Here is a 26,284-nt window from a genome sequence, read left to right on the forward strand (position 1 = left end):
GGGAAGCTCAGGAGGAGGATGGGTCCTCTGAGCGGCCGCTGAGTGTGGCCCGGCGGGGACAGTTGGGTCACTTCCTAGGATGGTTTGGGAGGGAAGGGGGTGACGGATAGCGCCCACGCTCTGCCCCCCCCCCCCAGCCCAGGAGCTCGAGGCTGAATCTGGTTCTCTTCCCCGCCAGGATGATCCAGGAGGAGAAGGAGTCGACTGAGCTCCGAGCGGAAGAGATCGAGACACGGGTAACCAGCGGCAGCATGGAAGCGCTGAACCTCACCCAGCTGCGCAAGCGCGGCTCCATGCCCACCTCGCTGACCGCCCTGTCTCTGGCCAGTGCTTCTCCGCCCCTCAGTGGGCGCTCCACGCCCAAACTCACCTCCCGCAGTGCCGCCCAGGACCTGGACCGAATGGGTGTCATGACTTTGGTGAGACCTGCGTCCTGGGTCTCCTCCGATCTTCCTAGGAGCCCAGGATGCCACGAGTCTCTGCTTTGGAGCTATGAGGGAGCCTGGGGTTCTCAGGGCTGGGGCCGCCTTGGGTGGGGAGAGTCTTGTTCTTCTTTCCTGGGAGCAGGACGCTTTCTGCCCAGGATGCTGACTTCCCACGTCGGCCTGCTGACCTGGCTCTCTGGGGTCCGGAGAGGTCCTAGGGAACCCGTTGCTGGGATAGAAACCATTGGCTGCTCTCCCTCTTCTGTTTGGAAGTGGATGTTACCCCAAGGCTGGCTGCCACATGGGGACTTAGCGCTGCCCTGCCGCTGTGGGGAGATTCCTCCTCCTGGGAGCCAGTGTCAGATTCCCTCTCAGAGGGTCTCCCCACCCTCAGACCAGTGCTCTGCACCTTCTGCAGTGCCCTTCTGTGCCAGGCTCTTCCTGGGCACCCGAGACCTAAGGGAAACTGATCTGTGGGGATTCTACTCTCAGCAAAGATCAGTCGTCCCAACCTCTGCTTTATGGGGGGAGCTGCTGAGAGGCTGCTGGCCTTGTCCTCCCAGGTCCTGCGCGCTGTATGCTGGCAGGGTCAGGCTTCGGGCCCAGCTCTTCTGCCACCCGCTGACCATGCTGCTCACCCTGCATGGGCCTGCCTGCCAGCTTCAAGGACTTCTGGGGGGATTTGTATGTTCCACTTCTTTCTCTTTCTCTTGCAGCCCAGTGACCTGAGGAAGCACAGGAGGAAGCTGCTGGTGAGTCTCCTGAGGGCCCAGGGTGGTTACCTCCTGGAAGCCTGGGATCCCCCTGCGTCCCCTCATTCCCCAGCCCTGGGTAGCCGGTGGAGGCTGTGAAAGTCTGCCCCGAGTCTCGTCCTGACTTCACAAAGTAGCTGTGCCCAGGTGCCTCTCAAGAAGTGGGTCCTCCCCTGCCTCTGCCTCTCCCATCTCCTGGCCTAAGCCCATCCCCCAAGCCCCCCAGAGGGGGCCTCTGGGCTCTGGCCTCTCGGAGGGCTGCCTGAGCGGGTCAGTGGCTGGCAGGCGCCTGCATCTCTGCCCTGCGCCCCTCACGGCTTCCCTGTTTGTTCAGTCACCAGTGGCTCGGGAAGAGAACCGAGAAGATAAAACCACCATAAAATGTGAGACTTCTCCTCCTTCCTCACCCAGGACTTTGCGGTTAGAGAAGCTTGGCCATCCGGCCCTGAGCCAGGAGGAAGGGAAAAGGTAAGGGGGCAGCTGCGGCTGCCCTTGCCTTCCCCTCCCCCAGTCAGTCTGCCAACTCAGGGCCCTGGGCTAGACCATGGGGTACACAGAGAAGCACAATCCCTGCCCCATAGAGATGATGCTCTAGTGGGGGGTCTCAGCCGTGCTCCTGCCAGACAGGCTCAGCTCTCCCAGCTATAGGAACTAATGCTGAGCCTTTGCAAGGGACGGCTCCAGCTCCCCTGGCTCCCGCTCTAATGGCCACTTCCCTCCACTCCTCTTGCCCCCTCGGCTCCTGTCCTGCAGTGCCTTGGATGAGCAAGGCAGCAACCCCAGCAGCAGCAACAGCAGCCAGGACTCCCTGCACAAGGGCACCAAGCGCAAGGGCATTAAGTCCTCCATCGGGCGGCTCTTCGGGAAGAAGGAGAAGGGCAGGCTGATCCAGCTGAGCCGAGAAGGAGCCACCGGCCATGGTCTCTGACTGCCTCGGGGGAGTGTGGGACGGCTCATGGGAAGGGAATAATGCTAGGAAACCGGCAGCAAGAAGGGGTGGCGTGCTGAGCCATTTCTTTGCAAGCATTAGACTGTGAGGGAGAGAAAGGAAAGGAGGGGACGCCAGGGCTTACTCCCACTATGCTCGGTCCCAGATTCTCGGTGCTGGCCACTGTGGTGCTTTTTGGCGTTCAGTTCTGTGAGGATTTATTCAGTCCTATAGCGTTTCCAGTGTTGCCAGCTCTGTTCCTTCCTACTCCTGAGCTCAGCCAGCAGCCCTGTAGGAGTCGGAAGGGGAGAACTTTTAGGTCAATACACCTAATTGTCTTGAGGCCGGGGGAAAGTTCAGTCAGAGAAGGAAAGGGTGGGGGTCAGGCTGCAGCTGCGCTCAGGCTGGGGCTTTGCATGAGTCTCAGGTGCATGCAAGGAAAGAGCAGGAAGCTGTGGCTGGGGGGCTCTCAGGAGGCTGAAGACTTTACCCCAGAGCTGTGTCTCCCAGGGGGCTACTGGGTTATGTTTAGCGGTAGGAATTTTCACATGCTGCCCATGCCCGTATTTCTCTCTAAACATGACTCTGTTCCCAAAGCAAATGGAGTGTGGTTTGATTGCATCACTCCCATTTTGGACTCTCCATTTCCCTGTGTGTCATCCACTGGTGAGGTTACTCTGTACAAGATGCTGCTTCTTTAACTGGAGTGGCCACGGGGCTCTGGGAACAGTTCAGAAAGGGAGGAAATATGTTACTCAGTGACAGAGAAAAGCCCAGGAGGTTCTTCATTTATGCAAGCGAGCCCTTCTGGAAGAGCTAAACGGGTTACATCTCTCACCACTAGGACCCAGTGCTGGGTTTTATTCCCTCCCATCTCTCTGTCTTGGGAGAAGGGCTGTGTTTCTAACCCCGTCAGGACTCTGTATAACAGTGGGCACCTAGTAAACGTCAGACAAACTGCCAGCCGCTGAAGGGGGGGCGTCCTCTGCCCAGCCGGCCCAGGAAGTAGCCGAGATTTCTGGATTTCTGGAGCAGGCTCTGGGGGCAGGCGCGGGAGTGACCTAGGGACCAGGACAGGCGCGGGCTGTGGCCATGGGCAGGCTGCTTGGCACGGGACGACTTGTGGTGTGACAGAAGGACCAGGATGTTTCTCTGGCTGTGGGTTGAGGAGGGGGCAGAGCAGAGTTGGGAGGCTGGACAGAGGTGGCTCCCTGAAGCTCTTGTACTCATCGGGGGTGGGAGAGGCGCCTTGAGGCTCTGGACAGACATCCCCTTGGATGGCCTCCCTCTGGGCCTCACTTGGGTTCGAGGAGAATCTGCTTTTGACAGTCCCTGCCCCCACCCTCTCCAATGTGGTCTGGGCTTTGGTGAGAGAAATTGGGGGTATATCTGCCTGGGTCCTTGGGAGGCTGGACGCTGACACCCCCATTTCTTCCTTTCTAGTCCTGCTGTCTGAGTCAGAGCTCAATCTGCAGGAGCCCCTGGTGCCTGCCAAGCTGGGAACCCAGGCTGAGAAGGACCGGCGCTTGAGAAAGAAGTAAGGCCTGGGGCTCGGGGCAGCCTCCTCCCCCCGAGCAACCCCCGACCCAGTGGGCTCGAGCCCAGTGATTCATCTTTCCAGGGCAGCCCCTGGTGACACATGAGGGACTGACTGGGGAGAGGGGTTTAAGGGAGCCTCCAGAAGGATGGGCAGAGAGAGGTCTTTGTTTTCTGTGACATGGCTGGTGTGGCAGTTCTGAAGTATCTGAGAAGGGAGCTGTTAGACCCCATGCCCTGCTTCCCCCAGTCCTCAGAACAGGGCAGAGCCAGGCTTCCAGAGGTTGGGGTAGCTGTTTCCAGGCGTGGGTCTCCCTTGGCAGTGGGCACAGAAGAGGGCCGGGCAGGACTGTCTGAGTCTGTTTTGCTTTCCTCCCACTAGACACCAGCTTCTCGAGGATGCACGCAGGAAGGGAATGCCTTTTGCCCACTGGGATGGCCCCACTGTGGTCTCCTGGCTGGAGGTGAGCAGGGCAGTGGGGAGGAACAAAGGGGCCGAGACTCCTGATTAGGGCGGCGGAGTTCCTGGGACCCCTGGCAGTTAGTTTGAAGTGCCCAATTGGTGATCTGGCTGGCTGTTCGGGATGAGTCTAGGAAGGTTTCTCCGATGGTCTGAGCCCGTTGTCCTGGAAATGCCCGTGCCCAGCAGCCGCTGTGCTCCTGGCCTGGCCCTTCCTACAAGCGCTAACCAGGTGACGGCCCAGCCAGGCGACTGAGTCTCCCTGGAGCCCTGTTCAGAAGGGCCTCTTGTTCCCAGATTCCCGCCCGCCAGCTTGCCTCGGTCTCTCTCACCCCTTGGGGAGTCTTGGTTTTGGGGAGAGGAAGGATGGAGGGCCTGGGAGCCAACCTCCCATCTTTTCTCTCGGCAGCTGTGGGTGGGCATGCCGGCCTGGTACGTGGCTGCCTGCCGCGCCAACGTCAAGAGCGGGGCCATCATGTCGGCCCTTTCAGACACGGAGATCCAGCGGGAGATCGGCATCAGCAACGCCCTGCACCGGCTCAAGCTCCGGCTGGCCATCCAGGAGATGGTGTCTCTGACCAGTCCTTCAGCCCCGCCCACTTCTAGGACGGTGAGCAGGTGCTCCCCCCAGAGGACACAACCCCAGGGAGATGGGGGGGGGGATGTACCTCCCCGGGGCCCCTCCTGGCCTGAGGCTCATCTGTGAGAATGAAATTCCTGGACTAGAGAGTCTCTGAGCTGAGGGTTTCCTTCTTTCCCAGCGGACAGTGTGGCTCCAGGGACGCGCCTTTCTTCTATCCAGGGCCCTTTGTATCTTTATAACTTTGTTCTCGGGTCTTGCCACATGATCCACTCGAAGAGCTCAGGCAGTGGAAGGAAAGTTCCCAGCTTTGGCCCAGGCAAATGATCCCTGGGCTTTTAGCCCATGGACTAGATGCAGCCCACCCCTGGTTTAGACCATCCTAAAAAGAGTGAGAGTAGGGGAGTTTGAAGGGGGAGGAAGGGATGGAGGAAAGGAGCCATGTCATCTCTGTGCTCTAGGAAAAGTCTGCCCTCCGGGACCTTTACAGGAAAGCCAAGGACTAGCCTTTGGTGACTCATGCTTTTAAGGAAAGGGAGGAAAATGCGTGCCTGGAGGCCAACCTGTTCTGCTTCTCTCTCTCTGTCTCCCTTCTCTGTGTCTCTTTTTCTGTCTCTGTCTCTGGGTCTTTTTTTCACTCCCTCCCTCTCTCCCTCTCTCAACATTTTTATTTAAAGTTTTAAGTTCCAAATTTTATCCCTCCTTACTGTCCCTCATTTTTTAAGATGGAAAGCCATCAAATACAGGTTCTATCTATGCAATTATGTAAACATTTCCATATTAGTCATTTTGTATAAGAAGACTCAAATAAAAGGAAAAAAGCATGCTTCAGTCTATATTCCACAATATCAGGTCTTTCTCTAACCTGTTCTCTTAAGAAAGAAAGAAAGAAAAAAATCTTTCCTAGTGCTCAGCTATGTGTGAGTTTGACCTTTAAAAAAGCTCTTTTTTGGTAGGGTGATTTCCCCCCCTTCTTTGATCCGCAGACAGGACAACTCTAGAAGGATTTCTGGCTGTCATTTGGGAATCCTTTAGGGTCACACTGGTCTCCCTCAGGGAAGCTCAAGGCTAATGATGAGGAAATGTCATTGGCCGAGCATTGAGCTCTCTCTCTTTTTTTCCTCTGATGTTTTGCAGCGATTAAGAATTTATCCCTAGCATTCTGAAAATCCACGTGTTTTTCTCCTTCATTGTCCAATGTCTGAGAGGCCAGGAAATTAGTGGTTTGGGCTGGTGGGTTCTGAACCTCCTTGGTAGGGAAGCACAGGGGCAAAGAGGGGGCTCTGATCATAATTCCCTTTGCCTTCCCAACCTTTTTCCTCCCACTATTTGTAGTCCTCTGGGAATGTCTGGGTCACCCACGAGGAGATGGAGACATTGGCAACATCCACAAAAACAGTGAGTCCACCCCACCCCTACGGGTTGGGAATCTGAGACGGGGGTGGCTGTTACAGGGATCTAGGTGCCCAGGGGGCCCTGAAAGCTGGAGAGAGCTTTCTGCCTTTGAAGTGGGGAGGAGCAGGATGAGAGCTAGCACTCTGTCTCTGTTAGAGCTCTTGTGGGGAGAGCTCACGGGCTCCATCCTGGGCTACAGGTGCTCTGAAAGAGGGTGGGGCCAGTCCAGGCCTGCAGTGGTGATAGTGGAGAGGGCTATCCTGGGCTCTGATGCCAGGAGGCTCCATATCCTGGGCACAGTGCCTCCCCTTGGACCTCAAGGAGGGGCTGGGAGCATCCGTGCATTCTGACTGTCACTTTTCAGGACAAATCCAAGGACCTAGCACGGGGGTATGAGAGTGTGGGTGTGAATGTCACATACAGAGGCACACTTCCAGATGAATACATCCTGCACCCCCACCACCTGCTTTCCTTCCCTGAGTCCCATCCCATCTGTCCCCTGAGTCCCTCCTCCCTCTGCCTCTTCAAGGTGGGTTTGTGCAGGTAAAGGTTGTGCAAGAAGTGACTCAGTTTCTTTCTCCTGACATGCTGCTCTTGCTCCTGCTAGGACAGTGAGGAGGGCAGTTGGGCCCAGGTAAGATCCCCTGCATGTCTCCCTCTGGAGATTCCAGGATTCTCTCTCCAACTCTTCTAGTTGACTTAAGTTTCCCTTTCTGGCCTCACTCTCTGGAAGAGCCTTAGCTAGACATTTATGTGTCCAAAGCAAGATGTAGCAGCTATTCACTGGCTTTCACTGTGGGTCAGTGTAAAGGGCTAGAACTGAGCAAATGCACTTGGATAATCGAGCACGTGAGACTAATTGCCAACTGGACAATTTTCTAGTAACATGTTTGAAGGATGACCCTCCCCAACTATTCGGTGCTGGCTCGATTGGTGGGTGTGGACAAAGAAGAGGAAGTGACATGAGTGGGTGGAGTAGGAGGAAGAGATTGATTCATTCTCCTGGCGGTGGAGAGAGAGGAAGGAGGTGTGGAGATTGATAGATCTAATCCCCTGACCATGACTGCAAAAGACCAAGAATAAAGACTTTTAATTTATCCTGACTCTGGCTGATTCTAAGAAATTCAGGGTCCCAACAGGTCAGAAATGTTGAACCATCACCTGATACATAATTATCACAAGATAAACGCTCTAAAGGCCACGAGGAGCAGGATTTTCTGCCACTGAAAAATGTGTGTTTTTAAAAAGTGGCATTAGGACCTCCCTTAGAGTTCCCTGTTATATGTTATGTTCCATTCAGCTGACTCTTCTACTTAGCCTTGCCTCCTAGAGAAACAATCCAGAAACTTGGGGAAACTGGCAAAGCGATGGGGGAGCCTACTGCTTCCTGGCTCTCCTTTTGAGCTCATGCACATTAACCTTGCACTTATGACTCCTTCTCTGGAGGGGAGAAATGGCAGATAAATTGGCTGCTGTCAGTCTCTTGTGGGCCTTGCCTTGCCTGGGAAGTACTGATCAACCAAGACATGGCCTGTAATTAGAGAGCAAAGGCCTGAGTGGTAACCCACATGCTAACTGTGCCCCTGGCTAAATGGCCAGTCCTGAGGCAATGGAGAGCTCTGTTTGGGATTATATTTTATCGGCTCTCAATGATTCACTTTGGGGGTTCTTTGAGGGCCATATTGCACTTTCTGGTGGAGCATCTAGTTGGCCATCAGCAAACTAAGCCAAAGAGAAGGAAGGGAGATTAATAACAGATGCCCATCAGCTTAGATTATTGGAAACAGATCCAATTTTCAGTTGTCCTTCTCACCCTCTCACCACTACTCCAACCATAAAATACTATAGAGAGTAGTCAGTGCTGAAACCTCTTTATTCCTTCCTGGGTAAAAGTTGGATTAACACTTCTTCTAACCAGATGTGAAGGCTGCTAACCCTCCGTCCCTCACCTTTCTGCTCTGGCAGACGCTGGCCTATGGAGACATGAACCACGAGTGGATTGGGAATGAGTGGCTCCCCAGCCTCGGGCTCCCCCAGTACCGCAGCTACTTTATGGAATGCTTGGTGGATGCCCGCATGCTGGATCATCTCACTAAGAAGGACCTTCGGGTCCATCTGAAGATGGTGGACAGCTTCCATCGGTAAGCAGGGGCTAGGAATCCAGGGACATTGTGGCCAGCTCCTGTCTCTGGAGTGGAGGTCACATCCCCGGATCTAGCCGTGAGCTGCCTGGCTGTAGGAAACGATGCCGGCATTCCATTCCAGTGCAGAGCCTCCAAGCCTTCACTGGTAGGACGTCCTTCTAAGTCCACCCTTGGTTTCTCTCATTGTAGTTTTAAGGTGAGAGTCATGACTGCCCCTCTGGGGAAGAAGCGGGTTAACCATTGCACAGGGGTGCCACAGAGGGAAATCAGCTTTTGTCTGAGAAGTTGAGTCAGGTGACCTCTGAGTTCAATGAATTAATCAGTAAGCATTATTAAATGTGCTGGCCATTGGACTGGTGCTGGGGATGCAGAGAAAGGCAAAAGTCAGTCCCTGTCCTCACAGAGCTCCCATTCCCATGGGGGAGACAACTTCAATGAATAAATACACTTAGGCCATGTAAGTGGAAGGTAATCTTAATGGGAAGGTACTAGTAGTGGGGCGGGGACTGGGAAGGACCTTCTGGAAGAGTGGGATTCAAGGGGAGTCCTAAAGAGAGCCACAGGAAGGAAGACTCAGGTGAGGAGAGAGAAGGTTCCAGGCCAGGAGCAGAGCCAGTGTGGGGCTGTGGAGCAGGAGAAGGGGGCTAATGAGAGGAGCAACTAAGGGCCGGGGCCTCTGCATCACCAGGTCCTTGGAGGAGAGGAAAGTCCCAGAAGAATGGAATTGTAGGAAGGACTAGGCTGTGAAGGGTTGTCTGAAGCTTAACAGAGGATATGGCCTTTGATCCCAGAGGCATGAGAGGGATGACGTGCTAGATTTCCCTCCCAACTTTGGGATTCTCTGGTTTCCAGTCCAGTTTCCTTTGACCCTGAATATTTAAGAAATTAAGAATCACTTCTCTACCAATCCCTTCTCCAACATTTTAAAAACAGGTTCTTTCAGGGCTAGGGCTGTACTTTTCTCGTAGCTTTGTACCTTTGCTTGCACTGAGGATTCAAAACTGAATTCTCTGCCAAAATCAAGCCTGAATAAGGAAAGATGCTATTGATTATCTATCATTCTATCATGTCCCTCAAAGGGAGACTCCCCCAGACCTTCCTCTAAGCTCAGGGCCTCCTCAGAGAAGCATGTATAATTGGATCCTTCAATACTTTTATTCCCAGGTTTTTTTGTTACTTGAGTTTATGGCACATTGGAGAAATAGTGTGCTTCAGGAGCCTCATGGGTTCTGTCTGAACCAGGACCAGGTTCTGTCTTGTCCAGAGGGGATAGAGGAAATGCAAAGTTTCTCTAAGGCTCATCACTCTCTTGGCCTTGTGGGTTTGTCTCAAAAGGTTTTCTTGATTCCTAGATCATTTTGGGTTAGAGCTAGACTGAGACCCACAGGTGAAAGCTGTCAAACAGGTCATATTGCAAGCTGGTCCCCCGGGCCCTGTGATCCTGGGGCACCAGGGCCGAGGCCATCTTCCGCCTCCCGGAGGGGTCAGCCAGGCTGGGGCACCTGCTCCCTTCATTTCCTGGCTCAGTAATTGATAGGGAAGGAGGGAGCCGTACGATCTCCTCTCCTGTTCTGCTGACTGGTCACATTGCCTTCTGCCCACACAACTGGAGGTGAAGGGCATGGAGCCTCAGTCCAGCCACAGGATCTGCCCAGGGGAAAGACTCTTTGTGGGAGGGAGACTAAGACGTCTCCCTCCCACAGTGCTTTGGGTTTTCCAGAGTGTGTTCATCTCCATCACTTATTTCTCACCACATTCCCTGGAGATGGGGCTGACAGGGACTCAGAAAGAAAGGCCTGGAGAGTGTGAGGGTTTGCATGCCCCCCCCCCCTTCCAGCACACAGGAGCTAGAACCCAGGTATCCTGGCTAGCCCCTGGCCCAGGCTCCTCCCCCATCTCCTGGGTTGCCCAGCCATAGCCCTTCCCCATGAAGAGCTGGTGAGCTGATGGGGAGAGAACAGGCAGAGACAACCTGAAAATGTACGAGAGAGAGAGAGAGAGAGAGAGAGAGAGAGAGAGAGAGAGAGAGAGAGAGAGAGAGAGAGAGAGAGAGAGAGAGAGAGAGAGAGAGAGATTGAGTGTGTGTGTGTGAGAGAGAGAGACAGGAGAGGAGAGAGAGAAAGGAGAGAGAGGAGAGAGAGAAAGGAGAGAGAGAGAGAGAGAGAGAGAGAGAGAGAGAGAGAGAGAGAGAGAGAGAGAGAGAGAAAGAAAGAAAGAAAGAAAGAAAGAAAGAAAGAAAGAAAGAAAGAAAGAAAGAAAGAAAGAAAGAAAGAAAGAAAGAAAAGGGGGAAAAAGAGGGAGAAAGGGAGAGCAAAAAGGGGAGAGAGCAGAGCTGGGATCTGAGCAAGATCCAAAGCCAGTGTTCTTCCTATCATACTCATTTTTCTTATTTTCTTTCCCGATTATACTCATTTGTTAAGTGCCTATTGTGTACATTTGAAGGGCAGCATGAGTTGGGAAGGTAAGTTGGGGACCTGAAGTGGAGGGCATTGAATGTCAGGAAAACCCAGGTTTAGTTCCACAGGCAGTAGGGCCCCTGGAGGTTTGACCATGACGTGATGACTTTGACCATGAGAGAGGGAATGGATTGGGAAGGAGCGGCTGGAGGTGGGGAGACCCGTTAGGGAATGTGACAGGAATCCCGGTTAAAGGCAGGGGCCCGTGCTAACAGCAGGTGGGAGGGAGAAGGAGGTGGGAGTGCTGAGTTGTGTTGGCGTGGCAGGATTCCCAGGACTCATCCCTTGACTATAGATGGGATGATGGAAAGGGGCTAGACCATGGTCTGGCTCCAGCTTGTGTCACAGTGGGCAGAACACTGGTCTTAGGGGCAAGAAGGCCCTACTTCAACTATGGCCTCAGATATTTCCTGACAAGTCATTCCACCCTATCTCAGTTTCCTCATCTGTAAAATGAACTGGAGAAGGAAATGACAAACCAGCTCTGCCAAGAAAATGCAGATAGGGCCCTGATGAGGTGGGGAATGTACACATGATTCATAAATACATATGTACATAAAATACATGTATATGTACATAAAATAAATATACATACATAGGCACATTATAGCCATAAAATAAGGGGGAGCACTGTGGGGAGGAGCCAAGGGAAGAGCACCTGCAGAGATGGGGTGGCCCATGCGTGAAAGGCCACAGAAAAGCTAGGGAGACATGCTGCCATCAGGACAATCACCAGCAGAGGAAAGTCCCCTGGGGGTGGGCCAGGGAGAAGGCTCAGCAAACAGCACCAGGATCACAGCCCTGCCCAGGAAGGCTGCTGGTTGGCTGCCTTTTAGAGTATCGGACACATGTGCTAGGGGAGGAGGGAGAGGCTGAGGATGGTGTGGGGCTGAGGCCGGCAGGGAGGCTTGGGGAGGACCGAAGGGAGCAGAAGACGGGATGGCAGCAGAAGGGTAGATCTGGAGCTGAAGTCTTGGAGGCCATCCGAGGGGGAGGCCCTGAGGGTCCAGGGAGGGATCTGGCACCTGTGACCCCAGGGGGATCCCAGGAAAGTTGGTCTCGGTGTTCTCCGCAAAGTCAGGAGAGGGAGGGTTGGGGGCGGAGGAGAGCAGGGAAGCTTGTGTTGGGCTGAGCATGTAGTAGGGAGTCAGTAGTTGATGATTCCTGAAGGGAGCCATGACCAAGGTGAAACTGGCCGATCCCGTGTGTAGGGCTCAGGCTGTCCCGTTCTGGGACTTGTTCCTCACGTGGAATAAGAGATGGCTGGCAGGGGATTGCCAGCAGAGACAGAAGCAAGCCAAAGAGGGTCAGAGATTCTGAGGTCATGGAGAGTGAATAGTTGATAAAGTCTTTTTTATTAAAATTTTACACAGATCTTTTCCATTTTATATCTGATAGTTGTCTCCATTTTCATCCTTAATTGTCCTGGGGTTGCTTTCGCTGTAGTCTGTACCAAATTTCCATTGCTTCAGTGTTTTTATGAGATTATAGTGCTGTATATACCACTATCCTCTGTGAGATTTTACTCTAAATCAGTGTTTTCCTCGGGTGCTACGTCTTTGGGCTTGGTTGAGACACTTTCTAGGCACCTTTGGTCTTGGAGAGGGCACGTTTAAAATAGCGAACCGCAGGGCCAAGATTTATAAAATCTGAAGAGTTCAGAGGGCCGTCAATGGCCACACAGTCTGATCCAAAGGCTACAAAAAGAAGGAGGAGAAGCCAAAACAGGGCAAAAGGCCTGGCAGAAGGAGGAGGAGCTGGAGTTCCTAACGAGAGCAAAAAGTTGGTTCTGGAGAAATGAGGCAAAAGGAGGAGATAGAGATGTGAGTCCAGAACCTTGGAGCTGGGGCAGCTTTTGGAGGGGCTGAGATCTGCAGTGGCTCCTCCAAGGAGTGGGGATGGAGGAATCACAGGAGTAAGCAGCGGGAACCTTGAAGTCCCCGAGTCTGCCCCAGCCCATGGATCCAAGAGGAGTCTGACCCAAGGCCCAAAGGGCCGGGAGAAGCAGAGGCATGTCAGCAGCTGGAACAATAGAGGACACCATATATGGGGTCCTTTACCTAGACTGTCTCATTGTTGGTGAGTAGGAGGATATTATTGCAAGGTGGGATCTTAAAAAATGGAAGAGTTTTTGAGGGATGATGGCAGCAGGTTTAGGGGGTGGGTTGCAAAATGGGTGAGGGAATGAATTATAGAAGCCCAATAGACAAGGTGGACTTGAGCTGCTGATAAAAAGAGTTTAAAAGTTTGGGTTTTTGTGTAGGGAAGTGGTTCCAGATATTTGGGATGATCTGATAGGCTGGGAAGAAAAAGGAGGGGGAGGGGAGAAATGCAATAACAAAATTAGGGGAAAATCTACGGTTCAAAGCAAAGGCAAAAAAAAAAAACCATACTTGTTTGCATTGGAAACAATATATGTTATCTTTGTCTGTTAGATGAGAGAGTTATACAGTATGTACCATCTGAATGTAAAGGTCTTATCTAGATTTTTTTTTTTTTTTTTTTCCCCCTGAGGCTGGGGTTAAGCAACTTGCCCAGGGTCACACAGCTAGGAAGTGTTAAGTGTCTTTGGCTGGATTTGAGCTCGGGTCCCCCTGAATTCAGGGCTGGTGCTCTATCCACTGCGCCACTTAGCTGCACTGCCTCCCCCTCCCCTCCAACTCCCGCCCCCCCCTCCCCCCAGCTTGTTTTAAAAATTTTTATCACAAACTCCAAACACCAAAAAGAATGGGAATTTGCATCTACAGAAAATGCAGAACTTTTTTTTTCCCTCTTTCTTTTTTTTTTTTTTTTTTTTGAGCCTGGGGTTAAGTGACTTGCCCAGGGTCACACAGCTAGGAAGTGTTAAGTGTCTGAGACCAGATTTGAACTCGGGTCCTCCTGAATTCAAGGATGGTGCTCTATCCACTGCACCACCTAGCCGCCCCTTTCCCTCTTCTTTCAAAAATTTTTATCACAAACTCCAAACACCAAAAAGAATGGGAATTTGCATCTACAGAAAATGCAGAACTTTTTTTTTCCCCTCTTCTTTCTTTTTTTTTCTTTCTGAGGCTGGGGTTAAGTGACTTGCCCAGGGTCACACAGCTAGGAAGTGTTAAGTGTCTGAGACCAGATTTGAACTCGGGTCCTCCTGAATTCAAGGCTGGTGCTCCATCCACTGCGCCACCTAGCAGCCCCCAATGCAGAACTTTATAATGTACAACTTTCTAACTTTACAAGTATATAATAAGAGCCACTTGTAGCTTTGAAAGCTGTCCTGCCTTCTGACTTTTTGGCCTTTGTTCTTTTCTCTCCATTTAACAAAAAGATACCTCAATGACCTCTCTCCCTCTTTCCCTCCCTTTCTTCTTCCTTCTTCTCTTTCTTCCTCCTTTCAGATGTAGTCTTTGTGCTAAGAAATAACCTGTCAAGGACAAGATAAGCTAGGGAAATCAAGAGCCTGATTCTTGCCCAGCTGGGTTTCCCTTACATAACATATAGCTAACAAAATAATAAGTAACTTAATTAGCTTTTAAATAATGATTAATAAGAGTTGAGTAGTAGTATTTTCCTGTTGGCTTTCCTTTCCTTAATAACCTTAAGAGTTAATACTCAACAACTGCTTAACAGTAACAACCATAATAGGAATTCTTATCCAGCTGGCTTCCCCTCTCTTACTTAACAGGCCGACTCACTTGGAAGTTACTCCATCTCACACCCATCTTAATGTACATTATGGCTTGTTATGATCATTACTTTTTCCAGCACTTTTCTCCTCACCACCTTGTGAAGCGGGTTCTGGGGCCAGCTCTTTCATTGTATTCTGGCCCAGCAAAAACGCTTCCTTACGGCTCCTTCCTGAGCAGTCAGGTTGGGCCATGGATCCTGGAGCCTGAATGAGCGGGGCACATTGCTGACAGGGCAGTTGACTCGAGCAGTACAGGGGTCTGCCCTTGAGGCCCCGGCTGCTTGGTGACTGTCTACAAAGAGGAACCCAGATAGTGAGTGGGACAGGTCTTGGGCTCCTGCTCAGGTGTGAATCCGAACCAGGCCCTTCCCCTCTGGGGCCTCAACTCCCTCCTCTCTAAGTGAGGGTTAGTGGGGGCTGGCTCTGGTCCTGTGACCCTTTGGGCTGACGGTCCTCGGAATTCCCCCCAGCCCCTTGTTTTGTGGGAGAGTACACACCTAGATTCCCGTTTTCCTGCCTGGGGGCTGAAGCTAAGAGGGGGAGAATGGTGGGTGGGTTGTGGGGAGGAAGGGCGGCTTACTCTGGCTGCTCAGGGGAAGAAGTTCTGAGACTGCTATGGGTTAAGCATGGAGGCAGGAGTGGGAGAGGAGGAAGCCTTGGTGGGGCTAGTGAGGGAAGGTACAGTTGGCACTCTCTAAATTATCCCCTAATGCACACACCCCAGCTCCCACCCTGCTCCCCTCCCGCCACCACCCTGGACTCAGCACCATGCTTTGTGCCCAACAGGAGCAGCCTGCAGTATGGCATCATGTGCTTGAAGAGACTTAACTATGACCGAAAGGAGCTGGAGAAGAGACGGGAAGAGAGCCAACATGAGATCAAGGGTGAGCTGGCGGAGGGTCGGGGGAGATGGTGGATGGGCAGGGACCTGAGAAGCTCTGATAGCACTCCTTGGACCCTAGGGTCCCCGATCTAGAGCTGGAGGGGAACACAGAGCCACGTTTTACTGAGGGGGAAAGCAAAACCCAGGGAAGGGACCTGCCTTACCTGAGCTAGTTGCAGTCAGGAGTCACGTGCACTCTCTACCTCCAACCTTCCTTCCCTTCTGTGTCATCTTGCTTCTTCGAGGGGCCCAGGCTGATGGCAGGGCCGCTGCTCTCTCCCTTGATCCTTCCCCTCCAGATGTGCTGGTCTGGACCAACGACCAGGTGATACACTGGATCCAGTCTATCGGGCTGCGGGACTATGCCGGCAACCTCCATGAGAGTGGTGTGCACGGGGCCCTCCTTGCTCTGGATGAGAACTTTGACCACAACACCTTGGCTCTGGTCTTACAGATCCCCACACAGAACACCCAGGTGGGAAGCCCTCCTCCTCGTCCTCTCTACAGCAGGTCAAGCCAACATTTAGGGCCTTGCTGCTCAGGGGAAATAAAATTATACACGCACCCGCTTGGATACACTGGATTTTCCCAGTGGGGAAACTGGTTTGGCACAGGATTGCAGTGGATTGAGGTATATTTTAAACCCCATTAAAAGAGCCTCTTCAATGGACTCCTCAGTCCAGCTCATGTCTGGCAAGGCCTTTTTTTACCATCATGTAGTGTCTCTGAGCGGTCCCAGCTTCTGCCTTTGCTCTAGAATGAAGAGGGCCAATGGCTTTAAGGAGGCTGCTCTACCCTCGACCACCCTTGGATCTGTTCTCAGAAAACTGAGTAGGACCACAGTGGCGGGGGGGGGGGGGCAGGCCAAGGTGTAAGCCCATCAGAATTTTAGTCTGTTTCCTTGTGGTCCCTCTCCCTGACAGAGCCACCAAGGAACAAGCTTGGCGAGGGCATGATGGGTCTACTAATTAGGACGTCTTCCTGATTTTTCTTTATAACTCATTAGAAACTCATCACTCAAGAATTATATGAATTTTCTTTGAATCTATTTATATTTGGGGTCTGCATAACTTTCCAAGGATCATTTTTCCTTTTGTAGTTTTGTTTTTAGATCTGGAAGGAATTAGATTATCTTGTCCAGCAATCTCATTTTACAAATGAGAAGCCCCAGGCCTTGAGAGGTTAAGAGACTTTCCCAAGAAAACATGGCAGTGAATTCTATGTGGGAAGTAGCACTTGCTTTTATTTGTCACAAATTTAAACTATTTTAAGCATTAAGGTGGGTGGAGGAGAAAAGCTTGCAGTATGAATGGTCAGGGTCTGGTGAGCAAGCCCATTTTTAGCCTCGCCCCTGCCCTTCACCATTTTACAAACTCTGATCATATTTCCTCCCCCCACCCCAGCACTTGTCTGTCATTTTGGGACAAAGAATCTCCACCCCCGATGGCTTTAGTCATCCTGCTTTGGACTTTTTCCAAATGCCTTGTTTGTATCTACCAGATAGATAGCAACCAGAACTATCCATAGAATTCCAACAGTGAATTTGCTTTGGCCTTTACAAATTTAGGGTGGTATTTGCTGATGGTACCTGGAAATATAGTGGCCATTTTGGTCATAAATGTCCACGGTTTCCCATTGTTACATACTTATCCTCTCAAAGAACCTCAGTAGCAGAAAGATGTATTTTTTTTTTTTTTACTTATAAAAATCACATTGCCTTTCCCCTAATGTGTTCAATGATCTTATCTTTTTTTTTTTTTTTTTTTTTTTAATAAATTCTGCTAGCCTATACTACGTGTGAGCAATCAATCCAAAGTCTGTAGGTTTCCAGTTAAGTTGGTCTTGATGCTGGCTGGCAACACTTCCCAGGAATGTACTTGACAAAACAACTCTACCATTATATAATCCTGTTATAACCTTAAAGTTTTGCAAAGTACTTTTATATAACTTCACATAGAACATATATGTGTATATACACATTTAACACTTTAGAAAGTAAAAGAAAAAGTTTTATGAAGTACTTTGATATAACTTTATATAGAACATCTATGTGTAGTGTACAAAGTACATTTATATAACCCTAAAAGTTTTACAAAATACTTTTATCACAATAACCCTGTGATATCTTCCTTTTATATAAAGAAATTAAGGCTTATTTCTTCTCATTTCTTACATGCTGCTTGTCCTTTTGTCTGAGGGAGCCTGGGGAGAGTTGAGCTGGGCTCAGGGTTATATAGCTCTTGTCCTTTTCTCTTCCTTCTGTTATTCCCAGGCCCGCCAAGTGATGGAAAGGGAATTTAACAACCTCTTGGCCTTGGGCACAGATCGCAAGCTGGATGATGTGAGTACCCAATCCTAATTAGAACTCATTTGGGGAGTTTTGGTTCATTGAGATTCGACCTTCATAAACTTTTCTGATTTGCAGGAGGTGCAGTGAGAAGTTGGAACTGTCCCAAAGGGGAATGGGCGATCTCGTTAGGGAAGTAGTTTCTCCCTCAGTGAAGGTCTCTTAAGCAAAGGCCCCATGATTGTGTGATGGATCCTATAGAAGGAATTCTTGCTTAGTTATAGGGTAGGTCTGATGGTCACTGAGGTCTCTTCCAGTTCTTGAGATTTTGTTTGGGTCTCCTTAAGTTGTGTTATATAGGTTTTGGGAGAGGTTGTAGTGGGGACAGTTCTAGGGTATCATTTTACCATTGCTACATAAAGAATCAGAATTTCCTCCTTCAAGCTCATACCAGTGAGATCACAGTTTTTCTTTTGTATTTCTCTCTGAGGTTCTCCCTCTTTTTATGGTAACTTTAATATGACATGTGTTTACAGTTAGCCACTTTGGGCCCAAAAGTATTTTGCTACAATATGTGAGGATATCAGCATACAAGCTCCAAGTGGGTGTTTTAATATTAGAAAGTAGGTTGCTAAATTTTAGGGAAGTCCAGGTAACCAACCTGTTAGTCATTTCAATCTGATATGGTTTAACTCATCAATTATCTCCAATCTATTTTCTAGTTTCCAGCCTTGCTCCTGCCCCAAGTCCAAGTCACTCTCAGTATTTCTGATCTCTAAGGAAACAAAAGTCCTTCCCCTTTCTATTCTTCAGGCTTTTCCCTAGTGTCGGCCAGGCAGTTCCCCCTATACCCCCAGAAGCAATCTGTACTAATTGACAAAAATCCCCCTGACTTTTCTATTTACTTGACAGTGCTTGCTCTGCATTCTCCCTTTACCTTCCATCTGACATCCTACCCTATCACCTGCCAGTTTCTTTGATTTGTTGCTTGACTAATATGCTTGTCTCCCTTCAGTTAATCTGTTGCTATTCTTCCTCTGCTCATGATAGCTTCTTCATTGCTGATAAAGCCCACTGCTCTCTGATTCCTGTTTTTTCATACTGGCTTTATTTTTTCTCCTTTTCAGAACCCTCTTTTTATCTTCTCTGTAGTAGAATCTATCAGATTACCTGTTGGATGGCTCTTGTGACTTTAACCTTATATTTCTTTTTTTTTTTTTAACCTTATATTTCAAAATCAACCAATCAACAAGCACTTTTAGAGAAATGTTAATGAATGGCTTTATTTTATACAAAATTACAATGAAAGGGGTTGAAAAAGCCAAGTAGGTTTAATTTCACAATACACACTTGCTAAGTCTCACAGGATTCAAACTTAATAATCTTCAATCAACAGAATATATCAATCATTTCAAAAGCTTCATGACGAAGCCTAATGCATGCTCCCAACAGACGTGCAAAAAAAAGAAAAGAAAAAAGGTTTCTTTGAAACTTGCCTCCTTTGTCAGTCACACCATGAATCTAAGTTTTTGTTTATCTGTCTGGTCTTATCAATTCTCTACACATTATTCTCACTTTTGGGATGATCTTACACCAATTGATTCCTTTGTTCATTTGGCTTTTGTGTGCTGGATCAACAAGCATTTCTTAAATACTGTTCTAGATGTTGGGAGATAGCAGCCAAGGGAGACATTGCTGGTCCTTGAGGAGCTAAGGTGGTATGGGAGATCACAGCCATCTATTCTTGCCATCTATGCCACCCACCCACCCATCTTTCTCTATACATATACATGTGTTCTGCAGAACACCCATAAGGCAGCTAGCTATCGGACAACTGTGGCAGGGGGGGAGGCCCCAGCTCCTGAATGCCAAAGAAAGGCCTTGTGCAGAAGGTCTGACTTGAGTGGAGTTTAAAGGAAATTTGGACTTCCATGGGTCAGAGATGGGAAGGGAGAGCATTTTAGGAGAGATCACTAAGGCACACAGTCAGGACCCGGTATGTTATGTGTGAGGAACAGGGAAAAAGGCTGGAGAGGTAGGATGGGATAGAGGGCTTTAAAAGCCAACAACAACAGAAAGGTTTCTATTTGGTCCTAGAGGAAACAGGAGCCCACCAGAGCTTGAGGGAAGGAGTGATGTGGGGCAAAGCCCTTTGGCAGTCCCGTGGAGTGACCCCAGCGATCAGATAACAAGAGCCCTGCCTGTCACTGGCTCAGGCCACTCTCAGGCCCATTACCTGGTCTGAGGCACTCCATACCTGTGGCCTTTGAGAGCCGGGAGGGATCGAAGAAGGACATGAGCAGGGCCTGAGCCCGCACTCTGTGACTGCAGGATCTTGTGGGGAGAAGGACTTTAGGGGGCGCCTGGTCTGACCCTTTCATTTCACAGAAGGGGAGACCAAGGCTCATGGTCACTCGTAACCACCCAGAGTGGTGTGGGTGCAGCGTTACCAGGAAGCCAGAGTTTGAGCTGGTTTGGCTGCAGCCTCAGGGAGGGGACAGTTGGGTTTTGTTTTTTGTTTTTTTTCCATAGCAGTGCCCTGGGGCCCGGAGTGGGTTCTGATTTAGGAAAGTTGACCTTTCCAGTCAAGTGGATATCAAATAACTCCCTCTGTTTTCATCTTCAGAATTATGGCTTTAGTTCTAATGGCCCCTGTGGTGTGGCTCTCCTTTGGCTCTCGTGTTCCTGGTCTCTGCCTGGAATGTCACCTTAAGGGGAAATGAGGAGCTGACTTTCTAGGTTCCAAGTACTTCTGAGGGAGGAAATGTTGGGGATGATGTCTGGCAGGGACGTGGCAGTGCTGGAACTGTGGAGATCCCAGAGAAGAGAGGGTTTCGTGGAGGAGAGGCCGAGACTTTGTGACCCAAGGGTAGTCTAAGGTGGCCCTAGGTTCTTCTCAGGGATCAGGTCCTCGCTGGGATGTTTCTGAGGCTTACTTAACTATCCCTGGGGAATGCTGCTTGCACTGCAGCCAGTCACCAAACGCTTAGCAGGTGCCATGCACCGTGAGAGGTGCTGGGGTCTTAACAGCAAGTCCAGACTACTGGAGTGAGGCTGTGAGAGAACTCGAGGTTTCAGAGCGATGTACTTTTGGAAGTACCTAACAAACACCAGGGCTCTGTTCTAGGCTTTGACATAGAGAGGTAGAATACAGACCCTGTCCTATAGGGACTTAGACCCTAATAAGGAAGAGAAGGTGGACACAAATAAGGAAAGGCCCAGGTAAAGGACTTCTGGGAAATGAGGGAGAGATCATTTTACCGGGGCTCTGTGTGTGTGTGTGGGTGGTGCTGTGGCAATGTGGAGTCAGGAAAGGTTCCAAGGAAATAGTGCTGAGGGGGGCCTTGAAGGAAGGAGGGCCTTCTTTTTTTTTTTTCCCACTCTTTGTTCATTTATTTTATTGTGTGTTTTTATGTGGAGGGGGTGGATAGAGGAAGGCTTCCCTTTCCATATTATTATTTTTTTATTAATAGTTTTTAATTTACCAGATATATGCATGGGTAATTTTACAACATTGACAATTGTCAAGCCTTTTGTTCTAATTTTTCCCCTCCTTCCCCCCCCCCCCCCCAGATGGCAGGTCGACCAATACATGTTAAATATGTTAGAGTATAAATTAAATACAATATATGTATACATGTCCAAACACTTGTTTTGCTGTACAAAAAGAATCAGACTTTGAGATAGTGTACAATTAGCCTGTGAAGGAAATCAAAAATGCAGGCGGACAAAATTAGAGGGATTGGAAATTCTATGTAGTCATAGTCGTCTCCCAGAGTTCTTTCTCTGGGTGTAGCAGGTTCAGTTCATTACTGCTCTATTGGAACTGATTTGGTTCATCTCATTGTTGGAGAGGGCCTCGTACATCAGAATACATCCTCATACAGTATTGTGGTTGAAGTATACAACGATCTCCTGGTCCTGCTCATTTCACTCAGCATCAGTTCATGTAAGTCTCTCCAGGCTTCTCTGAAATCATCCTGTTGGTCAGGAGGGCCTTCTTTTGAAGGTGGATGGGGAATGTTGGAGTTTGAGGCAAAGGCAGAGAGAGGGCATGGGCTTGGCTGTGTTAGAGTTGGGGAGCTGACTCTTGGTCTGGGGCAGGTGAAGGGGAGGCCCGTCTAGAGTCAGAGGGTGGGTTAAAAAGGACCACCAAGGGATATTTGTAGCCCAAGAAATCCTAGGTGAGTATGAGAAGGGTGCACATTTGCTTTTGGCTACCAACAATTCTTTGAAGGGAGGGATGGGCAGGCAGTGGGGAGAATAACAACAATGGACACAAAAATAAGGGTCATAATAGCCAGTATATACATGGTGCTTTGAGGTTTTACAAGTGCTTTACTAATAGTATCTCATTTGATCCTCACAACAACCTTGGGAGCTAGGTGTTATTATCCCCATTTTACAGGTGAGAAAATTGAGGGTCCCTTGAGGTGAAAAAAAAAAAAAAAAGAGAGAGAGAGAGTGAGAGACTTGCCCAGTGTCCCTCACATAGCTAGTGAATATCTGAAGAAAGATTGAACTTAGGTTCTCCTGACTCTAGGACCAGAGCTCAATGTTTGTGATATTTCTGGTTAGCTGAGTTATGGCATTAAGACAGAAGGAGAAGGAAGGGAGAAAGAAGCCAGCTAAAAGACCCTCCAGAAGAGGGGGTGGGGGAGAGTGGGCTGTTTCCCACTGCTGATTACCTGGGAGGTGTGACACGGAAGCACACCCACCTCATGGTGCTGGTAGCTGGGAACCAAGCGGAGGGGGATGCACAGGGAACGGGATGTCCGACCTGTCTCTGTGTGGTTGGACCTGGGAAGGATGGCGCCTTTGCCATGAGAGCGGAGAGGTGTGTCTGTGGGGAAGTGCTTCCCTTTTCTCTTGGGGGGAAGAAATGGAAGACATGAAGCTGGGTGGGAGGAAGTAGGAAAAATGGGGATGCTAAGCTTGGGCTGGGGTGGCTGGAGCAGGGCAACAGGACCCCCATAGAGAAACAGCCTGAGGAAGTCCCAGACCTTAGCTCCACAAGGGATCAGACTGACCCATTTCATGGATGAGGAAGTTGAGGACCAGAAGATGGGAAGTGACTCAGCCGTGAAAAGCTCCCCCAGACAAGGGCGGGTTTGAGGTCCTGAGGAGCCACAGGCAGTGATCCCTCACCTCCCTTGTGTGTCTGGGGCCCACATGCCTGTCTACCCCGCAGGGTGACGACAAGGTGTTTCGCCGTGCCCCCTCCTGGAGGAAACGCTTCCGCCCCCGGGACCCCCACGGAGGGATGCTCAGCACCTCGGCCGAGACCCTTCCCACCAGCTTCCGAGTCTCCACTCTGGGGCCCTTGCAGCCCCCCCCGGCTCCGCCAAAGAAGATGCTGCCAGAAGGTGAGCCGGCCACTGGGCTGGAGCGCAGGGTCTCCCCCGACACCCCCTCCCGGTGTTCAGAAGCCCGGCTAGGGGGGCTGCTGGAGATGAGTGTGGGACCCGAGCCCCGTCCTGTCACTCATCCCCAAAGCTGGTTGCCACTCCCTGGCTTCCCAGCCGCCCTGGCTGATGCTACACTAATGGTCTGGCCCTCACCCCCCCGCCCAGAGCTGCGTCCCCATGCCCCACCCGGCGCACTAACCCCTGCTCTGTGTGTTCTTGCTGCTTCTGACTCCTCCCAGCTGGGACATCAGGGTCACAGAGACTGGAGACCTCCACGGTTCGGACCTACTCCTGCTGAACTCCCCCCTACCTTCCCTTCCCCGGGTCTGACGGGGGGTGTGCCCGTGGCTCGGGGTAAGTGGGGTAGGCCCTCTGCCGGGCTGGCGGTGGGCACGTGGGGCCACCCCTACTCCTGCCGCACGAGCCCCTCCCCCGACCCTGCCCCAGACAACAGGCTCTCCTCGTTTGCCCCTCCACTCCCACCGAGCTGGGGTGGTCCCCACACACCCACCAGGAGAGCTTCTCCTCACTGGGCCCAGTGGCTGCTGCTGCTTCTGGGCTTCAGGCTTCCTCCCACAACCGCTTTGGGCCCCTCGGGCCTGGTCCTTCCTCTCCAGCACCGTGTCTGCCCACTGCCCTGCCTAGCCACCTTCTTGCCTTTTCTGCCTTGCTTTGCTCTGGGGAGTGAGGGAGGTGGGAGCTGACTCTGAGGGGAATGGATGGGGTCTTCCCCAGAGCCATCCAGGGCGCCTCCTAACCCCGTCTTCTCTCTGTGTCTGTCTGTCTGTCTGTCTGTCTTTCCTAGTTCATTCCCACTATCTCTATGGACACATGCTCTCCGCCTTCCGGGACTAGCCACAGCCCAGCCGGCCTCCTCGGCCCCCCGGCCTGGCCGGCTCTCTCCTCCTCCTGCTTGTTCCCTTTCCAGTAGCTCCCAGTCTTGTCTGTGACTTTCCACTTGCCCCCGGATCTCAGCATATACTCATTCTCGAGCTCTGACCCCGCCCCCTGTGTCCATGTGTTTCACGAGGCTTTGGTGGGACCTCTCTGTGCCCCGGTGTTTTGGGCGCTCTCAGACTGCAGGGGAGAGAAGGCAGAAAGCCCGGGGAGGGGGAAGCATCTCCCCCCTTCCTCTTCTGTGCTCCCCTGCCTGGGAGCCAGGGCTGGGCCCCATGGCACCAACAGAGCAGTGTGAACTATGCTCCCCGGGAAAGAGAAGCCTGGCTGCTGGCTCTGGTCTCCCAGGCCTGGAGAATGTTTCTGCCTAACACCTGATTTTGACTCCCTGTGACAACTTCTACATTAGCAATAGCTACAGATCCAGCTCTCAGGACTTCTTGGGGGTTTGCAGGGACCGCGAGACCTTCTGAGAAGGCAGCAGAGCAGAGCAAGGGCTTCCCCTCGGCTCGGGGCAGAGGCAAAGAGCGGGAGAGTCTCCACCATTACAATGGGATCCCTGGCCAAAGAGTGGGAAGGGATGGTGCACAAGCCAGCCTGGGGCTGATGTGGAAGAAGGGATGAGAAGAAATGGAACACAGAACTGCAGGCAAGCATCCACCAGCCATTGGATATTCGGGCAGGAGTGGGGAGGGCAGCCTGTCTTCCATTAGCAATAAGCTGCCCTCAGCCACGGGGCCCCTTCCCTCTCGCTCACTGCCCAGGCTCTGGCAGCCCGCTGGGGTGGTGGATCCCAGAGGAACGCTCCCAGCCCAGGGCAGAGTGGCAGGTGGGGATTCTCCTCTACTCCCCTGAGCTCTCCCCAAGCCATGGGAGAGGAAAGAGACAGGAGGAGGAGAGGGGAGAGAGATGAACTTCTCTGAAGACAGTGACTGCCCTCGTATCCTTTGTGGCTCAGAATCTTATGGACCCCCAGTCTCCAACCCTCGGACTCCTGAGACTCCTCTTTCCCTCAGCCCTGAGCCTGCCCTCTCCCCGGAGTATCCCAGAAACCCTCCTCCTCATATCCTTTCCCCACCCAGAAGTATTGCAGGTGCCTCGAGTTTGTTAGTAGTGAGTGAGTGGGGAGGGAGGTGGAGAATCCAGGATTGAGGCTTAGAGTAAGGAGCCAGAGATGCTGACCACTCGCCCGGGACCTCTACAAGCTGCTGTCCTTCGGGGTCTCTCTGGGAGAGGGCTAAAGTTTTATTCAGGTAGGCCTCCCTCTGGGACTTGGGGAGCTGTGTGCTGCTTTGTCTGCTGCGATTAGAAACCAGGTAAACTGAGGCAACAGAACTGCCTGTCTCCCTGGAGGAGGGGTCCAGAATGGTGCTAGCTCTTGGCCTGGTCTTCTGTCTGCATTGTACTGGAAAGAAGGGGAGTGCCCAACCTCTCTGCTTGCAGGGCACTTCTTCAGCCTGGGGGACTTGTGAGCCAGTTCTTCCAGAGGTTAGGTGATGATTTCCCTGGAAAGGCCCCCATCTGTCCTTTGGGACTTCTGTGCTCATGTGCTTCCTTCCCCCCAGGCCCAGGAAGATGGTGGGGCTGGGATTTTTAATCAGGATGGGCTGGAAGGGGACTAGGCTGAGAGAAGAACCTGTTACAAGACTAGACTGTTGGGTTGTAGAGTATTAGTGAGATCCTGGGATTGGGCATCTGGGATCATAGGACTGCAGTGCCATCTGAATACTTTAAAGGACTTAGTTTTTTCTTTTTGTAAACATCCCACTCTAAATGGGCTGTGCCGAATGAGAGACTGGGCCAGCAGCCACAATTCTAGCCTCAGCTCTCTAAGACCTTAATGTTGGCCTGCCTTGGCCGGCCTGGTCGTAGGGCAAAAGCTAGAAAGAGACTCTCCATCTTTCCAAGGGCTGCTGGGAAGCAGGGGACCTGTGGCACACCATGGCGGTGGGGGCTTGTCTCAGTGTGTACCTTGCTTATGACTCAGTCTGTTTTTTTATTTGAAGAGTCACTAGTGACCCCAGTCCCCCTCACCAGCCTCCTCTGTCTCGTCAGGTCTTCCTTCCTCAGTACTGTATCGGATCACTGCATCAGGAACGAGTGTGCGACGCCCCTCTGTGTGTGTGTGTGTGTGTGTGTGTGTGTGTGTGTGTGTGTGTGTGTGTGTGTGAGGGGTATGTGTGTAACAATAAACAACCCGGTTTTAAAACAACGGACATGCTGCCTCTGGTCCTCTTGACTGTTGTTCATATTCTGGGTTTGGGACTCCCTGGAGACTGTTCCTGGCCTGAAATTCAGTAAAAAAAAGGACCCTTTTTATTCAATCAAGAACCCGCCTGTCTGCGGCTGCCGCTTTGATCTCTCAGGAGAGAAGTCTAGGGACACGGGAATGACGGAAAGGAAGGGAGGGAGGGTGGGCTGGAAGCATCCTGAGCAGAAGGTAACCCGCCTCCCAGGCGCAGGGCA

The 26,284-nt window shown here is 51.2% G+C and overlaps 1 protein-coding gene across 8 annotated transcripts in view; it reads left to right on the plus strand.

Moving 5' to 3' along the window:
• PPFIA4 (PTPRF interacting protein alpha 4) overlaps nt 1-26,207 on the plus strand; it is a 64,107-nt gene extending 37,900 nt beyond the window's left edge. The window contains exons 16-31 of one of the 8 annotated variants that reach the window (XR_012489063.1): nt 179-419; nt 1,142-1,177; nt 1,512-1,645; nt 1,931-2,097; nt 3,549-3,642; nt 4,024-4,105; nt 4,511-4,711; nt 6,017-6,079; nt 6,684-6,710; nt 8,042-8,217; nt 15,130-15,227; nt 15,526-15,701; nt 17,499-17,567; nt 22,705-22,879; nt 23,161-23,275; nt 24,273-24,409. Coding sequence is in view for 6 of the 8 variants with exons in the window: in XM_074308847.1 (XP_074164948.1) it covers nt 179-419; nt 1,142-1,177; nt 1,512-1,645; nt 1,931-2,097; nt 3,549-3,642; nt 4,024-4,105; nt 4,511-4,711; nt 6,017-6,079; nt 6,684-6,710; nt 8,042-8,217; nt 15,130-15,227; nt 15,526-15,701; nt 17,499-17,567; nt 22,705-22,879; nt 24,273-24,442 (1,909 nt within the window). In the remaining 2 variants the exon portion in view is untranslated. Of the gene's footprint in view, nt 1-178; nt 420-1,141; nt 1,178-1,511; nt 1,646-1,930; nt 2,098-3,548; nt 3,643-4,023; nt 4,106-4,510; nt 4,712-6,016; nt 6,080-6,683; nt 6,711-6,972; nt 7,104-8,041; nt 8,218-15,129; nt 15,228-15,525; nt 15,702-17,498; nt 17,568-22,704; nt 22,880-23,160 lie in introns of those variants that run through there. The other 7 variants (XR_012489062.1, XM_074308847.1, XM_074308849.1 and 4 more) reach the window with 7 other exon arrangements.
• The last annotated feature ends 77 nt before the right edge of the window (nt 26,208-26,284 follow it).

Source organism: Sminthopsis crassicaudata, chromosome 4 (genome assembly GCF_048593235.1).
Source record: "Sminthopsis crassicaudata isolate SCR6 chromosome 4, ASM4859323v1, whole genome shotgun sequence".
Lineage (NCBI taxonomy): Eukaryota > Metazoa > Chordata > Mammalia > Dasyuromorphia > Dasyuridae > Sminthopsis > Sminthopsis crassicaudata.